Consider the following 23,022-nt stretch of genomic DNA (forward strand, 5'->3'; position numbering starts at 1 on the left):
CCCCAGCAGCGACGGGCTCGCCCTCGCCTGCTCGGTCCCTGCCTCCGCCGCCTCGCCGAATCCGCGGCTCTGCTTTTCCCCCGGAGCCGAGCTGTCGGCGACTCTTCCGAGGAGCAAACGTGTGAAGGGCACAGGCTCTCCGCACGGCGACCAGCCCGCCATCCTTACCTTATGGACACCCAGACAGCGGATACCGCCAGGCTGGGACAGCCCAACGTCAAGCCACCAAGGCGCGAAGGCTACCGCAACACAAGGGTCCTTTATTCAAATAAATAAAAATGAACTTTTATGTACAAATATACAAAACCATTACGCACATTTTATAAAGTAGTCAGAAATCTTTAAAAAAACCGCGAGGGTGGAGGCAGGACGCCCACAGCCGGTGCCCTCCCTCCCAGCACCCGGGCACCGGCGGGCGGAGGCCGGCGCCGCTTCTTTGTCCCTCGCCCCGGCGGCGGCGGCGGCGCTCCGAGGATCGGCTCCGGGCCAGGGGCTCCGCTGCCCGGCACCTGCCGCCACCCGCCCGGGCTGCCAGGGCGCCGACAACACAACACGGAACACGACATCGCGGATGGCGGCCCCACCTCCCCCCGGTCCGACCGCTCCGGCGGCCCCCGCCGCGCCGCTCCCCGGTCCCGGCGGGGCTCAGAGGGTGCCCAGGTGCGGCAGCGTCTCCAGCCGCTCGGGGTGGTCGCGCCCGGCCGCGCTCTCCACGCCGCGCAGCCACTCGGTGCATTTCCGCACCAGCCCCTCGTCCGCCGCGGCCCCCGCCTCCTCCTCCTCGTACTCCTCGTCGTCGTAGCGGTGCCGGTCGTTTAGCAGCGAAACCTTCAGCAGAGCGCGCAGGTCACCGCGCCGGGCCGGGGCGGCTCTGCCGGCGGGAGAGGGTGCGGGCTGCCCCCGCTGCCGCTCCAGGCTGCGGCGCTGCAGCACCCGGATGGCCTCCGGCGGCAGGCTCAGCGAGAAGCGCCCCGCCGCCTCGCCCGGCGCCCCGCCGAGGCTCTCGCAGGAGCGGCTGCCCGCCCCCGGCGCCCCCGGGCGGCCCCGCGGCTGCGGCGGGGTGGGCTGGGGCCGCGCCGCCCGCTCGGCCGGCGGTCTCCGCGGAGGCGGCCGCTGCAGGGACGAGCAGGGCCAGGAGCTGGAGAGGGGGCCCGGCCGCTCCGGGGGCGCCCCCCGCGCCTTCCTCGCCACCTTCTCCTCTGCGGGCCGAGGCGCTGCTTTCTTGGGGGCCGAGGCGGCCGCCGGCGGCTTCTTGGGCTGCGCCCGGGCGGCAGCGGGGGAAGCGGAGGGGGTCGGCAGGATGGCCGGCAGCAGGGGCGGCAGCGTGGCGGGGCGCCCGGGAGTTCCCTCCGGCTCGTCGCTGCGGGCCCAGGGGGGAGCGGAGCGCCCTCCGGGCAGGGCGGCGCTCCTTCCCGCGGGCGGGCAGGGCCCCGCGGCGCGCCGGGGCTGCAGCCCCATGGCCACGAGCGGACGAGGAGCCCGAGCTGCCGGCGCGGAAGGCTCGCTCGCTCTGCGCCGACAGCCGCCGATTTTCCCTCTCGATAACCCGTCCCCCTTCCCGCCCTTCGCCCGCCCCGGGAACACCCTTCCCCAGCGCGGGGTGGGCGTGCGGGCGGGGACGGGGGTCGTGCCGGCACTGGCCACGCTGCCGAACGAGCCGCACTGGTCGGGCTCGGCGCGGCGCTACTCCGGAGCCTTTTCCCGGTCCTCTCCTGCCCGCCCTACAGCAGAGCCGAGCTAAAGAAGAGGATGGCGGGGCTCACGCCCCGAGGGCAAAAAGGCTCTAAATTCCTCCCGAAGTCCTCAAGCGTCCAAGCGTGAGAAAGCAATATTTTAAGATCATGTTAAATTCTTTTGCCGTCTTAAAAACAAGAATACTTTGATTACTTGAAGTATCATGAATAAGAGCAAGCAGACAGGCCAAGAGCCAGACACACTCAGACCTAGGGCTGGCTGACTCAGACTTAGTGGACAAGCGCTGCCTGGTTTGGTACTGAAGAGTACAGTCCAGAGATCCTTCTTCTAGTGCCAGTGCCTTCTGTGACACAGCTGATGCTCATCCCACCGTTGGAAGTTTGTTGTTTCTTTGGGGTTTGGTTTGGGTTTTTGTGATATCCAAGACAGCACTTTCCTATCTTTTTAAGTACCCTAGCCAACAACAGAGGTTTGGAGAAGTTTCATTGTGCAGTAATAAGTAAACATATATTTCATATGGATCCAAGATGATTACCACCACTCCAAAATTTAGCCTTAGAAGTCATGGCATATAATTTCTACAGAATTTATTTCAAACTGCTGATTTAATTAGGATACCAAAGTTTTATCAAAAAATGGATAGCATGTATGCAATCCACAGGGACAGATCTTCACACCTATGGTTCCACACTATCACAAAGAGTATTACTATACTGTGAAGATTCCCCAACTGTGAGCTCTTGGAATACTCATACACAGTAAACAAAGACAGGATGCGAAGGAGCAAAAGATACAGGCAAAACAACACAAAGTGTGTGCTCTGTATGCAGATGGAGAAAGTAAACCCTTAAATGTTCAGGAGAGAAAAAGAACAAGGAAGGCACATGATGAAACTAACAGACCAAAGTGCATAAGGAAGCATACCAGTACATGGAACTGTTGGTTCTTGAACCCATTCTCTCCCGGTGATCTAAGTGTTAACAGATGAATGGTGAATCCCCCATAGTGGATAAATAAATAATTTAATTTTGAATAACCAATGTAACTCTAATTAAAGACTACAGTGAAGGTGGTTGTGTACCACCAGAACTGGTGGGTGATGAGCAAAACCAGCTCTGGAGCAAATGAAAGCCTGGCCCTGACGCACGAGAGATGGGATGGGACGGGATGGGACGGGATCTTTCCAGTCAGCTGAGGTCAGCAGCAGCGACTGGGGAAGGGGCAGTCACTTCCAGGATGATGCCCATCACTGCCTACGCACATCCTACTTCCTCTTCAATGCAAGCTGAAAATTAAAAGGAGCCAAAAATTCACCCAAGGGTGCCTCAGCACCCAAGGGCCGTGGGCAGAGCTGGAATAGCTGTCCCTACATCACACAGCTCTAGCAAGCCCTGCTGTGAGGCCAGGACTACCTGCCCCCCCTATCACCAGCAGGGAGGATGCCTCCCAGGCAATTTATTGTTACTAACCAGTTAAAAGGAGTGGCTTAGTTGGAAGTCTACTGCAAAATAATGCAATCACCGTGTACACAGCTTCCCCAAAAGTTGTTGCTATGTTTTGCAACATGCACTGATATTCAACAGGAACATACTGTACCTCAATTTGTCTCTTTAGCCTGAACTCTGAATACTAAGAACATTGAGGTTTTCTCCTTCCTGACACTGCAGATCACATCTTTCCAAGGCCATTCCTTCTTCTAGATTTGTGGATCAACAGAAGAAAAAATCCAAACCAACTCAGTTTTGAACACACATATATAAGCACATCCATCCTGTGCAAAAAAGAACCTACCTCCCGCAATATAATATGCACATTAAAGATTTAACTTTGCTCCAGAATAACTGGATAGTTCTTAGCTGAAAAAATCAGAAATGAGAATCTCTTACTGGAGCCAGGCAGTGTTAGAGTACTTCAATCTATTACCAGATTAAGTCAGAATGAAAAGTTTGTCTAAATACTAAAAGAAGCTTTAAGGTCACTTCTGAAAATCTATCAAACAAATTTGGATATAGTCATATACAAACATTTATATTTTCATTTTTATTCAAGAGTAATGCTGAAATTTTCAGCCCTCTATAGTTGATTCCTAAATAAAAATGTATTAGACACTTTTAAAATGAATTTATTTCACCAGTCCCATTTATACATTAGCCATAAGTTCTTGTAGTAAAAAGTATTTAGGTATGAAAGTATTTAAAAAAAAAAAAAAAACATTTAAAATACAACTTTTTTAATAAAATCCAACAGGTTTTAAACATTCCTTTCACATTCTCATTAAGTATTTCCATAAGGCACATGTATAGACATTTCAAAGGAGCATTAATTACAAACCTTCCAAATCTTTACAATGTTTATAAAACTCTGTCTTTGGAAAAGCATACAATGGATAATATACAAACATGAATGGCAAGTTTTAGACAGAACTGTAAATGAAACCTTTATGCATACTACCCAGGCCTTAGTGACTTGCCTCCACTGGGGAACAAACTGTTACTGGATACAAAGTAGTGTTAAGACTACTCTGCATGAAGTACTTAAATGCACTTTCTTGTTAGCAAAAAGCCTGGAAGTTCCAGGGTAAACACAAATAATTCTCCAAATTTATTTAAAAAACTGTTTCTAGTAAAAATTATTTAATCTCCCAAGTGTAAAAGGCAAGGAAAATACTAAGCTGCTACTGGGTATTTCAGAAGTGGCAAAGTAGAGTTTTTTGAGTAAAATTTACAGAGCAAAAAGTTGCCTTTTAAAGTGGACAGTGGTTCCTGGTTTTAATTTACCCTAGGCAAGATGAGAAGCATTTAATCACAGCATCCCTTTAAAAAAGAAAAAAAAAGTCAGTTAAGATTTGTTATGTTGCTTATAAACATCTAAACCATTACCTATTTAAAATGACAAATATGGCAGAAACTCAAGACATATCAAGAGTTGATCAAATGCAGGATCTAAAGGCCAGGCTCAGGCCAGGTCAGTGCCAGGGTTCCGTGCTGTTTGCATTGCAGGCCATGCTGAAATGCAGACACAGCACTGTGGGAGGCTGAGCAAAGGGCAGAGCCTGATTTCACAAAGGCTGCCCAGCAAGGGCTCAGCTAAGGAGCGCCCAGTCCCCAGCAGGGCACAGCTGCCAGGGCTCCAAGCCACATCGGGGCTGGACCGTCACAGTGCAGGAAATAAAGCACAGGCTGAAGGGTTGGAATTATGCACTGACAGTGCAGGATGGAGAGAGCTGGTTCAGCCTTAAGGTTTGGAAGTTCTGGAGGGTTCCATTTTTTCAATCAACAATAAACTGTTTTCTGACTGTTACACTCAGATCATTCCCTTTAGTCTCCATTATTTTTCTTTTTCCCAGAAAAGTAACCAACTTACTAAAGAGTGTAAGTTACTCACTTAAGAGTGTAAGCAACAGAATTTGTATTCTGTTGCTAGTCAGTTTCAAAAAAAATAAAGAAACATACTATCATCACTCCCTAAAGTCACTTAGCTGTATGGGTTTTGTCTTTGTTGCATTTGTTGTTGTTTTCATTTGGGTTTGGTTTGGTGGGGCTTTTTGTTGCCAAGCCAAACAGGAGAGCTACCATTAATTTAGGAAGAAACAAACAGAAACCAACAACCCCCACCCCAACAAGCCCATGAACAAGTAAAATGTTCTGAAGAGCAAACCATGAAAAGAGTTAAACCAAGGAATGATAATTTCATGAAATCAAGAGAAATGCATACTTTAAACAAATGACATAATACTGTTCTCTGGCACTTAGCACAGTTTTGATCACTGTTCCCGTAAGAAAGGCAGTCTATATAACAAATTTATCATATCACTCCACATAAGCAAATAACTCAGTAATTCTTAAAGAAATCACAGTATTACTGAAAGCAGTCAGTATAAAATTCAGTTCTTTGGCTCATAAAATCTAACAGATAAATAAACCCAAAGAAATTAAGTGATGCATATAACATAATGTTTTTCTGCCCAGAACCTAGAAGTACTGCTGATAGGGAAGAAAAAGTCAGAGACCAGAAGCTCAACTTGCTTTCTCTACAGAGAAAGCAATTAAAAAAAAAAAGACAAAAAGAAGGAATGAACCTACTGAGACTCTCTCATGGCCACTGGACCTATAAGAATTCAGAATACTACTTCTGTCTGGGTTAGTCTGAGTTGTCAGAAATAGTAAAATGACAGTTTGAAGCCTGAGCTCAGTTATTTTATTCACTGTAATTATCAACAACTATCTTAAAAAAATCCTTCCTAGATGAAATCTGCAGCTTTAAAAAACCAGATTTTTTTGGCGATGCTATGGGAAAACACTAGATAAAAGGGACAGACAATACTTTGTATTCTTTTTCCCCACACCTCTACTACAGCAATGGAAGTGCTTAATTAAAAAAAAAAAAAAAACCACTGTCAGGAAGACCAAACTGCATTTTACATGAATCATAGAAAAAACACATTCTTACATTTGATTACTTGCATGTGTTTTCGCTATGTGTTTGGTCTGCTTTCATTCCCTTTTTGTACACATAAGAATGAAAGAAAAGAGAGGAGCTTGCCAAAATGAAAATAGAGCATTGCCTTTGCCCCTCCTAAAAATGATGGAGGAATTCAGAAATAGAAACAGAAGCTGCCACTATATTGCTTGTTTGCTTTTAACTAGGATCTCAAATCCATAAGTTACCTTTAATTTTAGTACCAGAAAAGCGACTATTCCATCACTGTATTGATAAATCATTAGAAACATTATTTAAACAAAACCATGATTCATTTTCAGTGGTGGAAACTTGAGAAATTCATTAAAGAGAATTACTATGTATTGTACTTCTATTTAAAGCTTATATTAAGCATGAATTTTAAGTTCAGCTACGCCATTTTCTAAAAATTAAAAAGTTCTATTTTTCCACACACATAAAGTACTTTATGCCTTTCCCCAGCATAAAGGTAACTGACTTTTGTTAAGATGGAAATTATTATGCAGACTCACCTTGCAAAAGGAATATAAGACAGACTATACCTGAAAAAAAGAAGGAAAATGTATATTTTCAGAATGTTCATGTCTCTCCTAGAACCAGATTATTTCACTTTAGGCCAGCATTAATAAAAGCAACTGTTGTAACAAAATTTTAAACAAGATTACCTATTCAATTTAATGCCTACCTGAGAAAAGAGGACATGTTTGGACAAGAAATAAACAGTGACATGGATTTGGTGGTTTACTTTTTCTTTGTTTGGTTGAGTTTTTTTCTTTTTTTTTTAATGTAGTTCATAACTTCCATTGCACATCAACTTAAAAAACAGATTTACTAGTGCCAAATCCAAAAGGAATAGAAAATTTGTGTGAAAATGGTACTCAAGATGATAGAGAACTTCTTCCAGTTTAAAAGACAATCAAATTACTATGGAAATATAAATCTAATCATATTATTTATGTAACTAAATACAGATACATGCTGTAGGATGAATAATATTCCACAACTGTGACACTCAGACAGCTGACAATTCTATTATTCTCTGAAACTTGCTTCTCACAAGCCTCCAGGCAGTGTTGTGTTCTCATGCCCAGCCTGATCAAACCCCAGGACAGTTAACAAACTGTCTGCTGCAAACACACAGAGCACAGTCTGAGCTGGAGGCCTTCCCTCTATCTAGCACCATGCCCAACAGTCCCTGTCCTGAACAAATGGTGCCTTGTCCTCAGACCCACGTTCAGTACAGACTCTGTGTACTCAGGGCAAGTTCAAGCAAGAACTGTGGTCTGTGGTCACCTTGGGCTGCCTGAGAATGAGCATCTGGGACAAGGACACCAAATAATTCACCTGGGACAAGGACATCAAGTGTGTATCTCTGTGGAAAAGGCAGTAACTTCCAAAACTTCTGCCAGGCTTGCAAGCATTCACCTGACTGCACTCACACACTGCCAAACCCAGCCCCCGAGCTCCTGGTCATCACAGCACCTGCTGCACTAAATTCACCCTCTCACATCCACCCACTCTTTACCCAGTATATTCTTGGGGCAGGACGTACCCTATGAAAATGTTTTTTAGTTTCTTTCATTTCAAAAATAAAAAACTAGTTAGAATTCAAAAAAGAGGAGAGTATACTTCTACAATGCAGAAAAAGCAGGACAATTTTTTTTGCATATGTATTCCTTTCATAAGGCTTCAGATAAGTTCACACATTGCAGAATATACTTCAAATTACCATTTTTGCAAGACGATTGAATATAGATTTTGCTGGAGTTACACAACCTAGCTGAGGAAAAACAGATTGAGGCTAGCATTTGGGCACACTTATATGTGAATCATATATATAGGTTTATAATCATGCGGGTGTAGGGACAGGGAGAAGAAATTAAAAGGAATTTTAAGAATCTTACCAGGTCATTGCCAAGAACTGCAATATGCAGAATAACATCGCCAAACCTTTTTTGTTCCACTAAACAAAAATAAAGCAAATACTGCAAATTAGTTTATTTTGCACCACACCAGTCTATATTGCAAGCAATTGGCACAGACTGATCAATCAAGAATAGAGTTGACTGACAATGCCTAAATTTCCTTGTCTTAGTTTGCTGTTTCTTTCCCAACAACTGTCCACTCATTTTATTCATCACTCCATTAGCACCATGCTATGTAAACCTCTTCTAGCTTTGGAAACACCTAACAACATCAGTGTTAACACTCACTCACATCACTGTACTTCTGCAAATATGGAAGTTCATTCCAGTGAGATATTTACTTCTACGGAATGCAACTACAGTTAGTTTTCAACCAAGATGCCTGAAGATACCTCTGGGTTTTTTCTGTTGTCTTAACCAGCTTAATATTCTGTATCCATGGCTTCTGCAGACAGCTATACACTCTCTGGTATTTTCTGACATAAGTATGCACCACTGAAACAAAACAATATTTGAGCTTGGTTTTCTTAGTTTTTATTCTAGAGGTTTGCAGATTGAACCCAATGCTCTAGATTTTGCATTTTCATCTACATCACAGGTGGAAGGATGCATTTGCTTTCATAGCCAGCAGGCTCATCACTCCACCTGAGCTCAACTGCAGCCAACAAAAACATCACACAGGAGTTCACCTTTCCTTCACCCCTGAACTGTATCTTAAAGCTACAATACAATTAATAAACTAACCAACTGAGATTGCTTTTTAGAAAAAAAAAGTATTCTCACTTACCCAGAATACAGCACACAGAGTCAATATTAGGCAAAGCTGGGGTGAGAAGGAGAGACAAAGGAAAAAAAGAATAAATACTCAAATACACAATGAAGAAAGTACAGTAATCCCTCCCATGTTTACAATGGGCAATCAGTACTTTAAAATTGACTTATGAAACAAAGGCTGTCTCACAGTGACTATATGATGAACTTGATGGTGTTTTTCAAAGCCCAGTATGAGGTATACATGGCCAGAAGGGCTGGGACAAGTCTTAAAAGGAAGACAAGGCAGGAGTTGAGTTATACCAGGAGTATAAGCCGGTGTGTGCACCCATATTTGTTGATTCTATTAAGAGGTGGGCTTAGATGATAAAGCTTTACTGAAAGGAATCAAGAAGCCTGGTAACTGCTCCTCTCTTATTCCAGTACATACCATCATTTTGAACCTGGTATTCATAACACCTGTCTCTGACAAGAAAGATGTGTGCATCGCTACCAACAACCCTTTATTAAAAACATCCATTCTCAATTACAGGATCTGGCAAATACAGGCTATGCCTCATCTGCCAGTGCTTTTTCATCTTCTGACACTAATGAAGAGTCCACTAGGGAGCAGCTGCCTCAGGTACAGTGAAAAAGCTCACGTGAAGCTTTGTTCGAGGTACTGAAACACTTGGGATGGAACGTTACAATGATAATAGTTTACTATGCCAAATAATCATACCATTTGTGCAAGCTTAACCACCACTTAGAACTTTTCCACTAGATCTTATCTGGCTTCCTCCATTTTTCATTACACATAGTACAAAACAGAACAAAACCACAAATCAACTTTCACTTGAAAAAAAATTTGTTGGTGTTTTATTGAAAGGAAGAAAAGTAATACATGCTTGAAATTTTCCAAACACGTTTGTGACTCCTGAACTGCCTACAATTCTAGCTTTGTGTTAGCATGGGGATTAAAACAGTCAAATTCATCCAGAGTTTTCAAAACTTTAAATTTACCAGTTCTTCTGTGTTTTACTGAAATTTCCATACTAAAAGTCTTGACTCTCATCCAATGTTCACACTCACTATTAGATGAAACCTTTCATTCTCATTTTCCCAACCTTGCTGGTAGCCTCTCTGCACAGGTAGGTCTCTGATGTGTGCTCTGCTCTCTGCTCTCCTCCCTGATGTGCTTTGTTTTTACTGCCTTCAAAGTTATTTTTTTTGTCATGATGTCTGAGCACAGTGGATGACAGGATCATCAGAGCAAAATGATTTTTGCGCCTGCTGTTTTAAGAGTCTGGCCTAGGCTCTCAGCTTCATTGGAAAAAGCTCACAGCTGTAAAATGTTAAAGAATTTATGCTCAGAAAATACAGACTCTAGCAGAACTGGAGATATTCTTGGACATTTTTAATTCACTCCTACAAAACATACCCTTCCTAGGACTTGTAACTTGGTATGTTGGAAATAGTGACAGAACAAAACAAGAACACTCAAACAAAACAAAACAAACCTCTATTGAACAAAGCAAAGTCCAAGCAATGATCAAGTGACTTCCCCAAAAGACAGGGGCAAATGTAAGCTTCTCAAAAGAGATAATAACTATTTTTCATGTGGGTGTGTGAGATGAAAAACATACAACCTCCATATGACAGCCATCCAGAAAGAATTTATGAAGACTTTCTTACTCACTAAACTAGAAAAACAAGTTATATGATAGAGAGAATAGGAAAGCCAACTACATTTCAAAAATCAAAGTTGAAACAAATCATAGGAGCAAGAGAGAAAAGTATTAAACAGAGAAGCAGCAAGGGGAGAAATTTATTTTAACTACCTAATATAGAGATTCCTATCCTTAATATAGGGATAGGAATTCTGATACTGGGGAGAAGGTTTTTTCCATCCTCCTGGAAGAAGAAATGATGGTCATGGAAGTAAAGGAGCCAGGGATGTCACAATGGAGAATCTCAAAGGTGAACATGTGGCGTCCCAGACTTTGGGGAAAAAAAATTAATTTTCTCCATTGCTTTGAAAGTGCTGAACCACTGACCTTTACAGACCAGCTGCAGCCAAAAAACAACTGTCAAGCTACACTTGATGGCCACTGACTTTCCACAGTAGCTAAAAAGTCTCTCCCCTTGTTCTTGTAGAAAATATTTTAGAAAATAAATGAAAAATAATTAACCTGCCATTATCATTTAGTAAGAAAGATTTCATGAAGAATATTTTACTCCAAATGATTAATTAAAAAATCATAAAGAACAAAAACACACATGTTCAGAGAAAGGAGCTAGATGATCTTTGTGACATACAGAGCTTAACAGCTTTACTGTCATTTCTCTGCAGAAGGAAGAGGCAGACTGAGAAATAACCTCCCTTTAGAAAAGCATCAAATTTAGCTTTGAGGCTAAAGGAAAACTTTTTGATAAAAGGAAAGAAAGATAGTATATTTACCAACATCACAATCGTAGCTATTAATCGTTTAGGATCAAACATTGCTTTCAGTTGCTTCAATGGCCCCATCAGGAAACATGTACTAATAGGAGATAAAAAACCAAAACAAATTGTAAATCATTTTCAAATAACTCTTTCTAAAAGACAGTAGGTAATTGACCCGTTTTCCAACAGATAGATGACTACAAAGGTTTTAAAAAAAGATATTTCAGTGCTTAGCAACAGAGACTAACTAGAACAGAAGGTGAAATACTCCATGAATTTAGCCCTGGAAACAGTTTATGAGTCACCCTTGGTCACGAAATTCTTTCCAAAATATTACCATAGTGAAAAAAAAAAAGTAACAGGCAAATACAAGAACACTTATATTGGTTGAGATAAGAAAGGACAGTGTGACAATGATATACTTAAGGAATAACAGAAGCAAAACAGTTTTTATGAACTCTTCCATCAAATAAGAAAAAACACATTTCAACTAATAATCTGCTTGATGGTGCTGAATGCCATTTATAAATAAAGGCGATTAAGAAAGCAGTGCAGTTACAGTTAAATTTAAATCATGTTAAGAGATACTAAATGGGGGGAGATTGAACTATGACTATAAGTAGCTCTACATGAATTTAGAGATGGGTGGGTGGTCAAAGATGTTTTGATTGTTATTTTAAGATGGCAAGCACCATAATAGAAAAAAAAAGAAGGAAAAAAAAAAGATGAGCAAACTCAACTGCAGAAGTAAATGAGATCATATCCAAGATTTCAGGAAACATAATGGAAACAAATATAGCGGTTAGAGCTTTTTACATTACCAAAACAAAACATTTTAAGTATAGCAGAGTTATCAAGTCTAGTGAATTTTGTGTTGAAGCTGTTATAACAACTGACTTGCCAAAATAATGTCAAGATTACAAAGACCAACCTGCTGTAGAAAATTTTTGTTTAATAATACATACTTTAACCCAGGCAGAATGCAAGTAGCTACAATCAAGATTACAGGGAAGTTCTACCTCTTTTAGTTAAACTCAGCAAGCAAAAAGGCAGAAAAGTTCAGTAGTTTGTATTAATCCTCCTGCTTTTTTCTACTCTGTAGTTAACTAGAAGGGAGAATGAAAACCATCAGCAACACCACATGCTGTACCTTTTTATGCACAGAAATGCCATCTGAACTAAGAGTTCACAACCTCAGGAGTATTTCTCTGGCTTCAAATATTTGAGATGAGTCTCTTTCTTCCTTGTCATTCTGCTTTGTAGAAAACACAACAATTTAAAGAAAGAGTTCAAATGCCTGTAATCTTGTGGTGGTCTGAATGCTTTACTACAGAGCAGAAAACCTAGTCTAACTCCTTTTCTAGTAATTCTTTTTTTATATGAAATGAAGCAGGAAAGAATTTGATAGAGTTTCCTCCTGAAACCAATCATAAGCCTTCTACGACAGAAGAAATATGGGAATCCACATTCCAAGCAGCAAATAAAACTCAATCTTCTATATCCAACTGTTCTCCTACCAGCAACTTTGCACAATGTATCTCCTTCACATTTTTTATCTTATGGAGACAGACTTCAAATGTCCATATTAAATGAAAAAAAAGTTTTCACAATTCAATAGAAAAAGAAAAGTTTTATATTCATTGCAATCCAAACTAATTTCTTCTCAGTATTTTTCCATCTTGTCTGCTGAGCCATAAAATTAAATTAAGACAAAAAAAAAGGGGACATGAAAAACTAGAAGAAAATATTAGCTAGTGGAAGGATAGTGATGAGAAAAATGAAGTGGTAAAAAGGAATTACATTTTGGCCACATAAAGTAGGCAGAAAAAAATATAGAAAGCAAAATTCATTGTTTGTAATCTGATTCATATTGAGAAGACCAACATCACAAGAGCTGCACCAGAGATGAGAAGAGATTCCATATGGAGCAGAAAAAAAGGCTGGAAATAAATTCTAGACATCCTCCAATTAAACAGAATAATTCTTTTAGATACACCATTCTGTAGAGACACACTCATCATCCCTGAGAACAATCAAGTATCATTGTTTTCATGTGCATGGTTAGAAAACAATAGTAAAATCAAGCTAGAGGGGACTAGACAGGCTAGTAAGAGTGGTGACTGCATTTTGGTTTAAATACAGACTTGCAAAGAAGCCTGGAAAAGTTTAAATCTGCTTGTCAATTTGGGATTTCATTGTCATCTCCTACTGTTCTTAGAACACAGCTGCCTGTTTTTTATATCCAAAAGGAGTATTGAATGAAAAATGGGCCTCTTCTTTCTTCTAATTTTAGCTGGAGTGCAGACTAAAGTTTTTCAGCATTCTCCTGAAAGAAATACTAGTCTGGAAAAACTTTCCTCTTAACTCAATTAGACTTCATTAGTACTAAGTTTCTAAAATGCTCATTTAATTTGAAGAAGTGAAAATATACACAAAGTACCAGGTAAAAACAATACAACCAAAAAAACTTATCCCAAACCAAAACCAAAGAATAGAGAGTAAGACAAGGGAGAGAAAGGCAAACACTTAGCTTTGCCTATCTCCAGTATTCACTTTTTGTCTTGTCAGACTATGAGATGGAATAGTTCTACAATTGAGACTCAATGTCAGTATAGACATTATTGTCTCCTAACATATTTGTTGAGGAAAAGCAGAACCTTCACGTTTCTCAAATGTTAATGCCACATTAACATTTGAGTTCTAACAGATTAACAATGCTTTGATTCAAAAGTTAAGTTACTTGACTAAACTCAGACTCCATGAAAGTCAAGACCAGACTCCATGGGGTTTGAGTCCCATGACCATGCCTCAACTACACTAAGATAATAAGAGAAGGAGGAAAAACAGAAATTGAAAATACCTTAAGGACATTATGTTTCTTATGTGTCTCTCAAACTGTGAAAGCAAAGTTTTCAATCTTAAGAGGGCCCCTTTTAGAGGCAAATCTTTTAGGACTGCTATGTGGAACATTTCAAAGAATCAGAGAGTTTAAAAATACACTATGAGCAAATGTTAGATTCTGCCTTCAGCCTTACAGTCAAAACAAGGATTTCCTGAATGTTTCCTTTTTGAAAGTTTTCTTGGACACATGATGATCTCTCTGTTAAAAGCAAAAAGCTCCTTCCAGTAACAAAGTATCCACACAAAGGGCAAACCACCAGTTTGCTCCTGAAGCTGAGGTACTTCTATACCTGGAAGAAGGACTTAGATGTAAAAAGTACAAAACATTCAGCTAGCAATTTGTTATTCATACTTCAGATACCAGCTGTGATGTGCCCACAAACAGTTGTGTAAGGTAACTGATAAACAACAAAACTGTAAAACAAACAAGTTTTTGTTATTAGCATTCAATATAAAACAATGCTGTTTACACACAACATAGCACTCTAGAGCAAAAGCAAATAGAAATGTAGCTGAAAAGGAGGGTACTTTTCTAAAACCAATAACTCAGAAATCATACCTGGCGAGAGCAGCAATATTTCCCAGGGTGTAGAACACTGCAAAAAGTTTGATCCCCTTTGGGAGCCATAGCAATGCTGTTCCCTATAAAAGACAGGTTGTTGGCACGTTTGCAATTAGTTAATTCAATTTATTTAGATTTTATAGTCCATAAATACAACTTCATACTATGAAGAACATTATTCTGACATACACTAGCAGAGCACACTGCTCTCAGAGTTGCAGCAATTACTCCCCAGCACACTTCTATTGCCACCTGCTGGCAAACAGTGGGTTGGTTCACTGGATTTCTGGATATTTTTACAACTAGGCAGTTTATTTATATTACTGAACACATTTATTTGTACTGTTTACATCCTATTTCACAACACTTCCATTTTTGTTATAATGCCCCACTGTACATCCTACACCTCTGCACACAAGATAAAATGTCATAAAGCTGCACTAATATTCACCATCTCCCTTCTCCTCCAATCAACCATTGAGACTTGCAGCTTAAATACACACTGAGGCAGAATAGAAACATTTTAGAATTCTTCCAGATATCTCTTCTTTCCACTGAACTTAAAAAAATCTGAAGCCTTATGCTGATCACAGTTCCCTATGGGAGAAAAGGGACCTGAAAGATCACCTAGATACAACTAGATACACCTAGATAGGAAAGGGACCTGAAAGATCACCTAGATACAACCTCCCACTAGACCAGGCTGCTCAAAGCCCCATTCAGCCTGGCTTTGAACAGTGCCAGGGATGGGGCATCCACAGTTTCTCTGGACAACCTATTCTAGTGCCTCACAATAAAGAATTTCTTCCTTATATCTAACCTAAATATCCCTGTTCTCAATTTGTACCCATTACTCCTTGTCCTATCACTACATCTCCTAACAAAGAGCCCCTTCCTGGCTTCCCTGCAGACCTACTTCAGATACTGGAAGGCTGCTATGAGGTCTCCACACAACCTTCCCTTCTCCAGGCTGTACAGACCCAACTTTCTCAGCCTGTCAGAGCCTAAAGAAAGCCTCCACTAGAAGCAAAACAAACTGTGATCTGCATACTGCGTCCTGAAAAAACCCAACCAAACAAAAAAGCAACTGCATTCTACTCAATTGCAATTTCAGTGGAAATCTGTGGTGAAATGAAAGGAAAAGAGCGAGGACGAAAGGGAGGAAGGAAGAAAGGGGAAGGAAAAGGGAGAGGAAGGAAAACAGAGAAGAAGGAGAGGACTTCCCTAATGTTTTTTCAGCTGTTTCTGGGAGTTTCCATGCAGCTGAAAAACTGCATTCTTGTGCAAGTTACCTGTGTCAAATTTTGACAGAGCCAAGCAATTAATAGATCTCAACTCTTAACTGCAGGCTGCAGACTCCTGCCAGCCCCTAAACTTCAGGAATGAACACATGATTTGCTGACTGTAAAACCACCAGGAGTGCAGCAGGTTTTTCAAGTGTCAACACACAACCACACCCATTGATTTGTTGAGTGTGACATGCTACACTTGTGGTTTCTTCAGCCTTTAAAAACCTTTAAAGCTTCCCATGTCTGTTTTCCTTTTATTAGAGAGAAAAAAATATAAGATGGGTACACACCTCTTTGCTAATATACCAGGTGCAAAAGTAGAGCATTAGAGCATATTTTGTCAGTGTTCAAACCTTTTAGTAAGAAAATGTATTATGCTACAGTAAAAATGCTCACTTCTGTAATTGGAAGAAAAATTACCAAAATCATAATTTAGAGATCAACAACCAATTATACATTTAATGTCCAGTTAAATAAAAGCACACAAAATATAGAATGCAGGATAAAGCAAACACGGAATCATACATAAAAGAGGATTATGAATGAGGTTTAGCTCTAGAAAAATAATAAAGCCCAAGGAAGAAAATAACTTTACTTACAAGAAAAGAACATAAAATGCCAGCAACAAAGCATATGGCAAACCATCTGACTCGAGTTCCAAAGCTGAGTGTTGAGGCATCAAGGACCTTAATAAGAAGAGAGGAAAAAGATGATATTACACATCCAGTTTAGAACAATCTAAAGGACAATTTTTTCTCTACCACTGAAGCCCTTAATTTCAAACAAAATAATTTTAGCCAGAAATATTAATTTTACCTTGCTTAACAGTTATTTGTGTATTAATTCTTTCATATCACAAAATAATATTATCAATCTGGAACATATGGAAACATATTTACAAACAAACAAAAAAGACAAAACCCATAAAGGTATAGCCTGGCATGCAAGCAACACTACTTCACTTTCAAACAGGTTTTTTTAATCACCACACAACTGAAAATAGTCTCAGTTGTATCAAATCAAAAGAACGAATGGACCTTCCAGCAATTTGCAAAGGAATGAATTCATTTGTGCAACACTGTAGGTTTCTATAGACATTAACACCTTTTCCTATTACTAGAGAGGATCCCTTGTACATATTAATGCCAGTATCCACTGCAAGCATTACAACTCCAATTTCTCTTCCAATTACCTTCCTGAAAGTGTAGGCAAATTAACACAGTTTGTCTGATCAGACTAAGCTAACTTGCTGAAAGGGAATATTTCACTTCCTGCTTCTGCAGAGTGACTCCCAGGACCTAATGAGCTGAGCTACCTGACACAACTCCTGACATGAGAACAGAATTAGTGTTCCTTCTATTCTGATGACTTGGCTAATGAGCCAAGCCAGCTCTGCAAGCTGTCAGAAAAGCAGCAGGGCTGATGTAAGGAAAAAGGCAGGGCCATGTAGCTGGCAGAAAGGACCCTTTCAGCAGAAGTGATTTGTTAGATATGCTCAGCTCATCTCCATCTACGCTGTAAGAACAATACATTTCATCTTACTCCAGGTCACCACAATTAAATGTACTTTCTGTTCTAAACTGGCCTATTAAGTGAAGTGTTGCTTCAGCTTACATAAAATTACTTTAAATGAACAACTTTCCTATTTGTTCAGCCGTCACGGGCAAACTTGCTCTCCTGTTATTTAGTCAACAGGTGTTTTAATCAAGACTTATTAACCAAATATACATTATATACTCTCCCCAGCCAATGATATTCCTCTTTATCTCCTGAGAAATTTCTCTTTCAGGCAGTGGTAAGCTAACCAAGGAAACCTGGTTATTGCTTAGAATAATTTCACATTTGTACAAATGAGAAATCTGTACCTAGTTTAATAAAAAACTGCAACATGCACACACACATAAGGGTGCTGTGATGACAGAACTTCCCAAAGGTCAGAAGATGTAGCTTACCTTGCTAGGTCCAACACTTTATCCTTATGCATGCATTAAAGAAACAGACAAAAACAGTAACTGAATGATGGTTTAGTATTTTAAATCATATTTGACAGAGTCCTGAATGCCTGCATTTTTAAGAAGAGTATGAACAGCTGAAGATACCCATTTCAATCATGCCTTCAGTTACAACTATTCATACAACTAATCACAAACACACATACACACAAAAATAAAGAGTAAAAATCCTTCCCATCTGTGTTCAGAAATGAAGTGTAGATAGGCCAATAATATCAGTAAACCCAGCACACACATTTCAGATTGCCTAGAAAACAGGGAAAGGATGAAGATAAATCCTTTATTCAGGTGCATCAGGTCACTGCTGCTACTTACTGCTCTTCTACTTCTAATCTTATTATCTGACAGTGCTCCTGAAGTGACTACCAGGAGACTTCATTCTTCAAATAAATTTGAAAAGAGCTTTATTTTCAGTTAAATCCCTACCAGTTAAGAGGTGAACAAACAAACAAACAAACAAACAAAAAACCAGCACAAGAAATAAGAGAACCACACAAAGGCTTGGAGCAGAAATTACCACAAACCCCAAAAAGTTTGATGCATTTTATGGATTTAATTCTTAAAAATTGACTGACAATATATGCACATGAACTGCAGGAAGATAAGCTGTGGCATGAGGGCTGCCAGTGCATTCTGTGTAATAATAAGACTAAATACATTATATGGTATTAAAATGAAGGCTCATCCTTCCAACCACTCCCAATGATATCACCATTTATGTTGTCAAGATGAACCTATTTAATACAGTGTTTGAAATCCTGAAACTGGGGATCTGGTAATGCATTTTCTTAGTCCCTAAGACCTAAGGGGACTGAGGGGAGACCTCAGTGCAGTCCACTGCTTCCTCATGACAGGAAGCAGAGGGGCACACACTGATCACTTATCTGTGGTGACCAGTGACATGACATGAGGGAACAGCTGAAGCTGTGAAAGGAGGTTTAGGCTGGATATTAGAAAAAAGCTTTTCACCCTGAGGGTGGCTGGGCACTGGAACAGGCTCCCAGGGAAGTGATCACAGGCCTGAGAGAGCTCAGGAAGCATTTGGACAATGCTCTCAGGCACAGGATATGACTCTTGGGGATGGTGCTGTGCAGAGCCAGCAGCTGGACTCGATGGTCCTTGTGGGTCCCTTCCAAGTCAGGATATTCTACAATTTCTATTTTTTGGGTTTCACGGAAGCGATGGAACTCATTGCCTTTCCAAGACGCCTGTTTTCACCACTGCAGAGAAGCACCTTGCTGCAAAAGTTGAGTCACAGATACCCAGTTCAGCTGTGTAAACCAGGCACCAGCTTGTGCTCAAATGCCAGGCTCACTCTAGAAGCTGAGGACCTGACAGAGGAGGAACCCTGCCACATGTGCTGCAGGCAGTAATTTCTGTACCAGGGACCATGGAACACCCTGAGGCAACAGACTATGAACCCTAAGAAAAAGGAAGTCTAAACTGCCCTCAACAAAAGCAGGAATCAACGCAAAGGTGCTAAAGATTCTTTTTGTGTGCCTGACATAAATTATACAGCAAATCCCAGATTTCAGATAAAAAGAATTGTCACTGCAGTCTATGGTATTTGCATAAGCAAAAGCTTTTACTTAGGAGGCTGAAATAATTTCCAGGCATGTTCCACATCTGTAGTTTGTGTGAAGAACAGTAGTGGTGGCAAGGGAGTTCCTGTAAAACATAACCCTTCTTGCTATACTGCTTATCAACTTGTTTCTAAGAAGAAAAATTAAACTGAAATCAACAAAAGGAAATCCTTAGTTTTCTATTGCTAAGCTTTAATGCCAAATTCCTGGGCAAGAAGCTTTTTATTCACAGGCTATTTCAAGCTAATAGTATATGAAAGAAATGACCAAGACTTCCAAAAATCAAGAGGAAACATCAAGTGGAAACCGGAGTCTGGAATGGAGACTTTCTGAAACATAAGGAACAGGCTTGCAATAACAGCATCACTGCTGAAGAGTTTACACACACAATACACACACAATAAACAGCATGAATGATAATCCGCAAGGCTGCTTTTGATCAAAAATAAATAGTTCTTGTGGCTCTGAGCACCCACCTAGGCTCCCTCCATATATTACTGATCTTATAACAGTTTTCCACATGGGCAAACAGAAAAACAGAACCACTTTATTTTACTAATCTAGAAGTTAACAATTACATCTTCTCTCAATGGTAAATATGCAAGTAATGGAGAAAATGCAGAGAAACGCTGAGTAAATTTGCAGAATTCAGTTTCTAAACCACAGTGAAACAATATTTATAGTGATATATTTTCATCTTTCCCTAACAGGCCTCCTTATATGTATTTCTATCACCAGTTGAGATTAAAATACAAGAAGTGTAACATAAGAAATTAAATATAAGAAATTTTATATAAGAAATGCAATATACAATTTCTTATAAAAATATAAGAAATACCTGGTCTATTCCTCTGTTGAAATCTTATTGAGTGCTTTATGCAGCTGTCAGATTTCATGCAACATCCAATGTGTCACATGGACTGCTTTTACATTAGTTTTGGTGTTGATAAAACTAAACAGCATAATGCTGCCCTGAAAACATCATCACGCTGCTACATTTATTATCAATCTTTTTGGTAATTTATTCCTTTTTTTTTTAATATATTTAGAATAATGGATCTAATTGCAGCAAGACACAACAGCTGGTCATCTGAAGAGTTTAGAAAGTACAGAAAGACTTCACTGAATCATCACACAGTTCTTTCATTATAGACTTACATTCTACTTAGCATGAATGACTTGTGACTTCATGATAATGGTTCTGCAAAAACCAAAGCAAAGAATCCAGAGATATCTATGGACATGAACCATATGATGGCTATTACACAACTATCAGATATTCCAAAGAGAGGGCCTTTGTTTTCAGCCAAACACATGACTCGTCTCCAGAAAGATCATGGAAACAGCTGAAGATTTTACACACACAATGCCTAACCTCACACTTTCTTTCACAGCCCCACCTCTTACCAAGTGTTCCTCTCTGCATGGGTGCACATACTTTTTTTGCTCTAATACACACACTTTAAAAATAGTCAGCACCACTCAGCTCTAGCTTTAGTGAAGGTCACATATGAATATCCTCTCTAAAAAGAGGCTTGATTTCCACTGTTCTACAAACACATTGCTACCTTGAGAGAAAAAATACAGCTGAGAAACTGCCTGATTTAAACACTTGAGTTTTTTGGGGTTTTTTAAGTCAAGGGGTATTTATTTATTTTAAAGCTCTTTCTGGTTCACCTCAAATGACACTCCCAAGACACATTTATAAGTTTTCTTCTACCATGTACCAGACAGGCTTTAAGTATAGGCAGATTTTTCTTATTTAAAGTCTTCTCTGGCTATAAGAGTATCATTACATGCAATAGTGAAATCCTATAGAGTTTAATTACTGACATTTAACAAATTAAACACATTCTTAGCTGAGTTCTCTCCTCAAGGTATACAACTCAAATTAAAAAGCATTAAATATGTAGGCTTTTATCTACTGATTGCCACCTTGAAACAACTATCACAGCACCAAATAAAGGAAAACTCTATGTCACTATCCTGTGTCTTGCATGAAATGTGCCTGGTGATGGCAGAATAATCAATTCTCTTGGAACTGAACAGTGATTAACAGAAATGTAAGTTTTTCTTTGATAATCTTGAGAAGAGCAGAAGGTGAAGCATCCCTCCCAAATGCTGGCAGCCAGTTCTGGTGTGAAAGGGCAAAGATTCTACACTGCTTTCAGAATCAGTGGACACAATTTAGGTGCTTTGTTGTGGCAGAGAGGCCAAATTCACGAACCTTGAAGACAAATGACAACTCGGTGCAAAACCAGGTGAAGCATGCCAGCAGCAAGCTGCCAGAAGCAGTATCACCCCAGCTATGCTCAGTTTGTGCTGGTTCCCCAAGGTTTGTCAGCCGCAGCTCAGATCCCAGCTACATTCCAGCCTCCTCCACCATGCTCCAGCACGCTGGAACTAGCGAGCAAGATATTCCTTGATGTGGGGCACTTTGACCTGCAGTCACATGAGCTAAGAGGGAGCTAAAGGAATAAATGGTTCTTTGTAAGCATGCTCAGCTTTGCTTCAACCTAGAGATTAGTTCTCAGGAATGTATGGTCTCTAAACACAGTAAAAACGAAACAAAAAAAACTCGCTGACGATGAGGAACATAGTGGGAAGGAAATAGAACAATTAAGCCATACTTAAGGAGTAAGTAACTTCAGCAGAATGTAGACAAAACGATGTTTTGTTTGCTAAACAAAACCTTTGTTTCTGCAAATTTAAGGGCATGCGGGAACGGAGAAGCAATTTACACTGAATCGCAGACTCAGTCGGGTTGGAAGGGAGCATAGCATGCTATCTGCTCCCTGCTTAAGCACAAGAAAAACTTGTAGAAACCGAAGGACCCCAAGCCACCACCAACACAGCCAAAAGCTGCACACATGAGTAATTGGCCAACACTCATCCTCCGGGCAGAGCCTGCTGCCCACACCGCCCCTCGCACGCCGCAAACTTCGGTCTGTCCTTTGCCTGGCGATGCCTGCCCCGCTCTGTCCCGGTCGGGCAGGCACCGGCAAGCGGGGTGTGCGTGTGCGCAGGCCGAGGACGGCGGAAGGCGGCGGGGGGAGCACGGCAGCGCCCGGCCCGGTGCGGCTCCAGCGCCGCTCGACCCTCGCGGCCCCGCGCCGGGGAGGGGAAGGGAGAGCGGGCTCTCGCCGGGCCGTACCTGCGCCGTCAGTCCCTGCTCCTCATCGTCCTGCCCGGCCAGCACCCGCCGCAGCTTCTCCATGCCGGCCCTCCCAGGGCAGGGCACGGCAGGGCGGCGCCGGGGCCGGGATGGGGCGGGACGGGGCCGCGCGCCGCCGGCCCAGCCAGGAAGTGACGCGCGCCCCGAGGCGGTGGCAGGGCCGCGCCTGCGCAGTGCCGGCCGTGTGCGGGGTGCGGCGGTGCAGCCCTGGCTGGAGGCGCCGGGC

At 41.3% G+C, this 23,022-nt stretch overlaps 2 protein-coding genes across 2 annotated transcripts; both read right to left on the reverse strand.

The window, feature by feature from the left end:
* Positions 1-240: 240 nt before the first annotated feature.
* On the reverse strand, positions 241-1,734 carry PRR18 (proline rich 18). The gene has a single exon (XM_071430718.1). It carries the CDS (start codon positions 1,456-1,458, stop codon positions 646-648), a length of 813 nt encoding a protein of 270 aa, XP_071286819.1. The 5' UTR covers positions 1,459-1,734; the 3' UTR covers positions 241-645.
* Positions 1,735-3,801: 2,067 nt separating this feature from the next.
* On the reverse strand, positions 3,802-22,952 carry SFT2D1 (SFT2 domain containing 1). The gene is made up of 8 exons (XM_071430731.1): positions 22,776-22,952; positions 16,626-16,712; positions 14,735-14,817; positions 11,290-11,371; positions 8,866-8,901; positions 8,058-8,116; positions 6,666-6,695; positions 3,802-4,508 (listed from the first exon to the last, which is right to left on the reverse strand). The coding sequence occupies exons 1-8, from the start codon at positions 22,836-22,838 to the stop codon at positions 4,469-4,471; spliced, it is 480 nt and encodes a 159-aa protein (XP_071286832.1). The 5' UTR covers positions 22,839-22,952; the 3' UTR covers positions 3,802-4,468.
* Between the last annotated feature and the right edge of the window lie 70 nt (positions 22,953-23,022).

This window comes from Agelaius tricolor, unplaced genomic scaffold, assembly GCF_023055355.1.
Source record: "Agelaius tricolor isolate 1412-34295 unplaced genomic scaffold, bAgeTri1.0.p SCAF_1, whole genome shotgun sequence".
NCBI lineage: Eukaryota > Metazoa > Chordata > Aves > Passeriformes > Icteridae > Agelaius > Agelaius tricolor.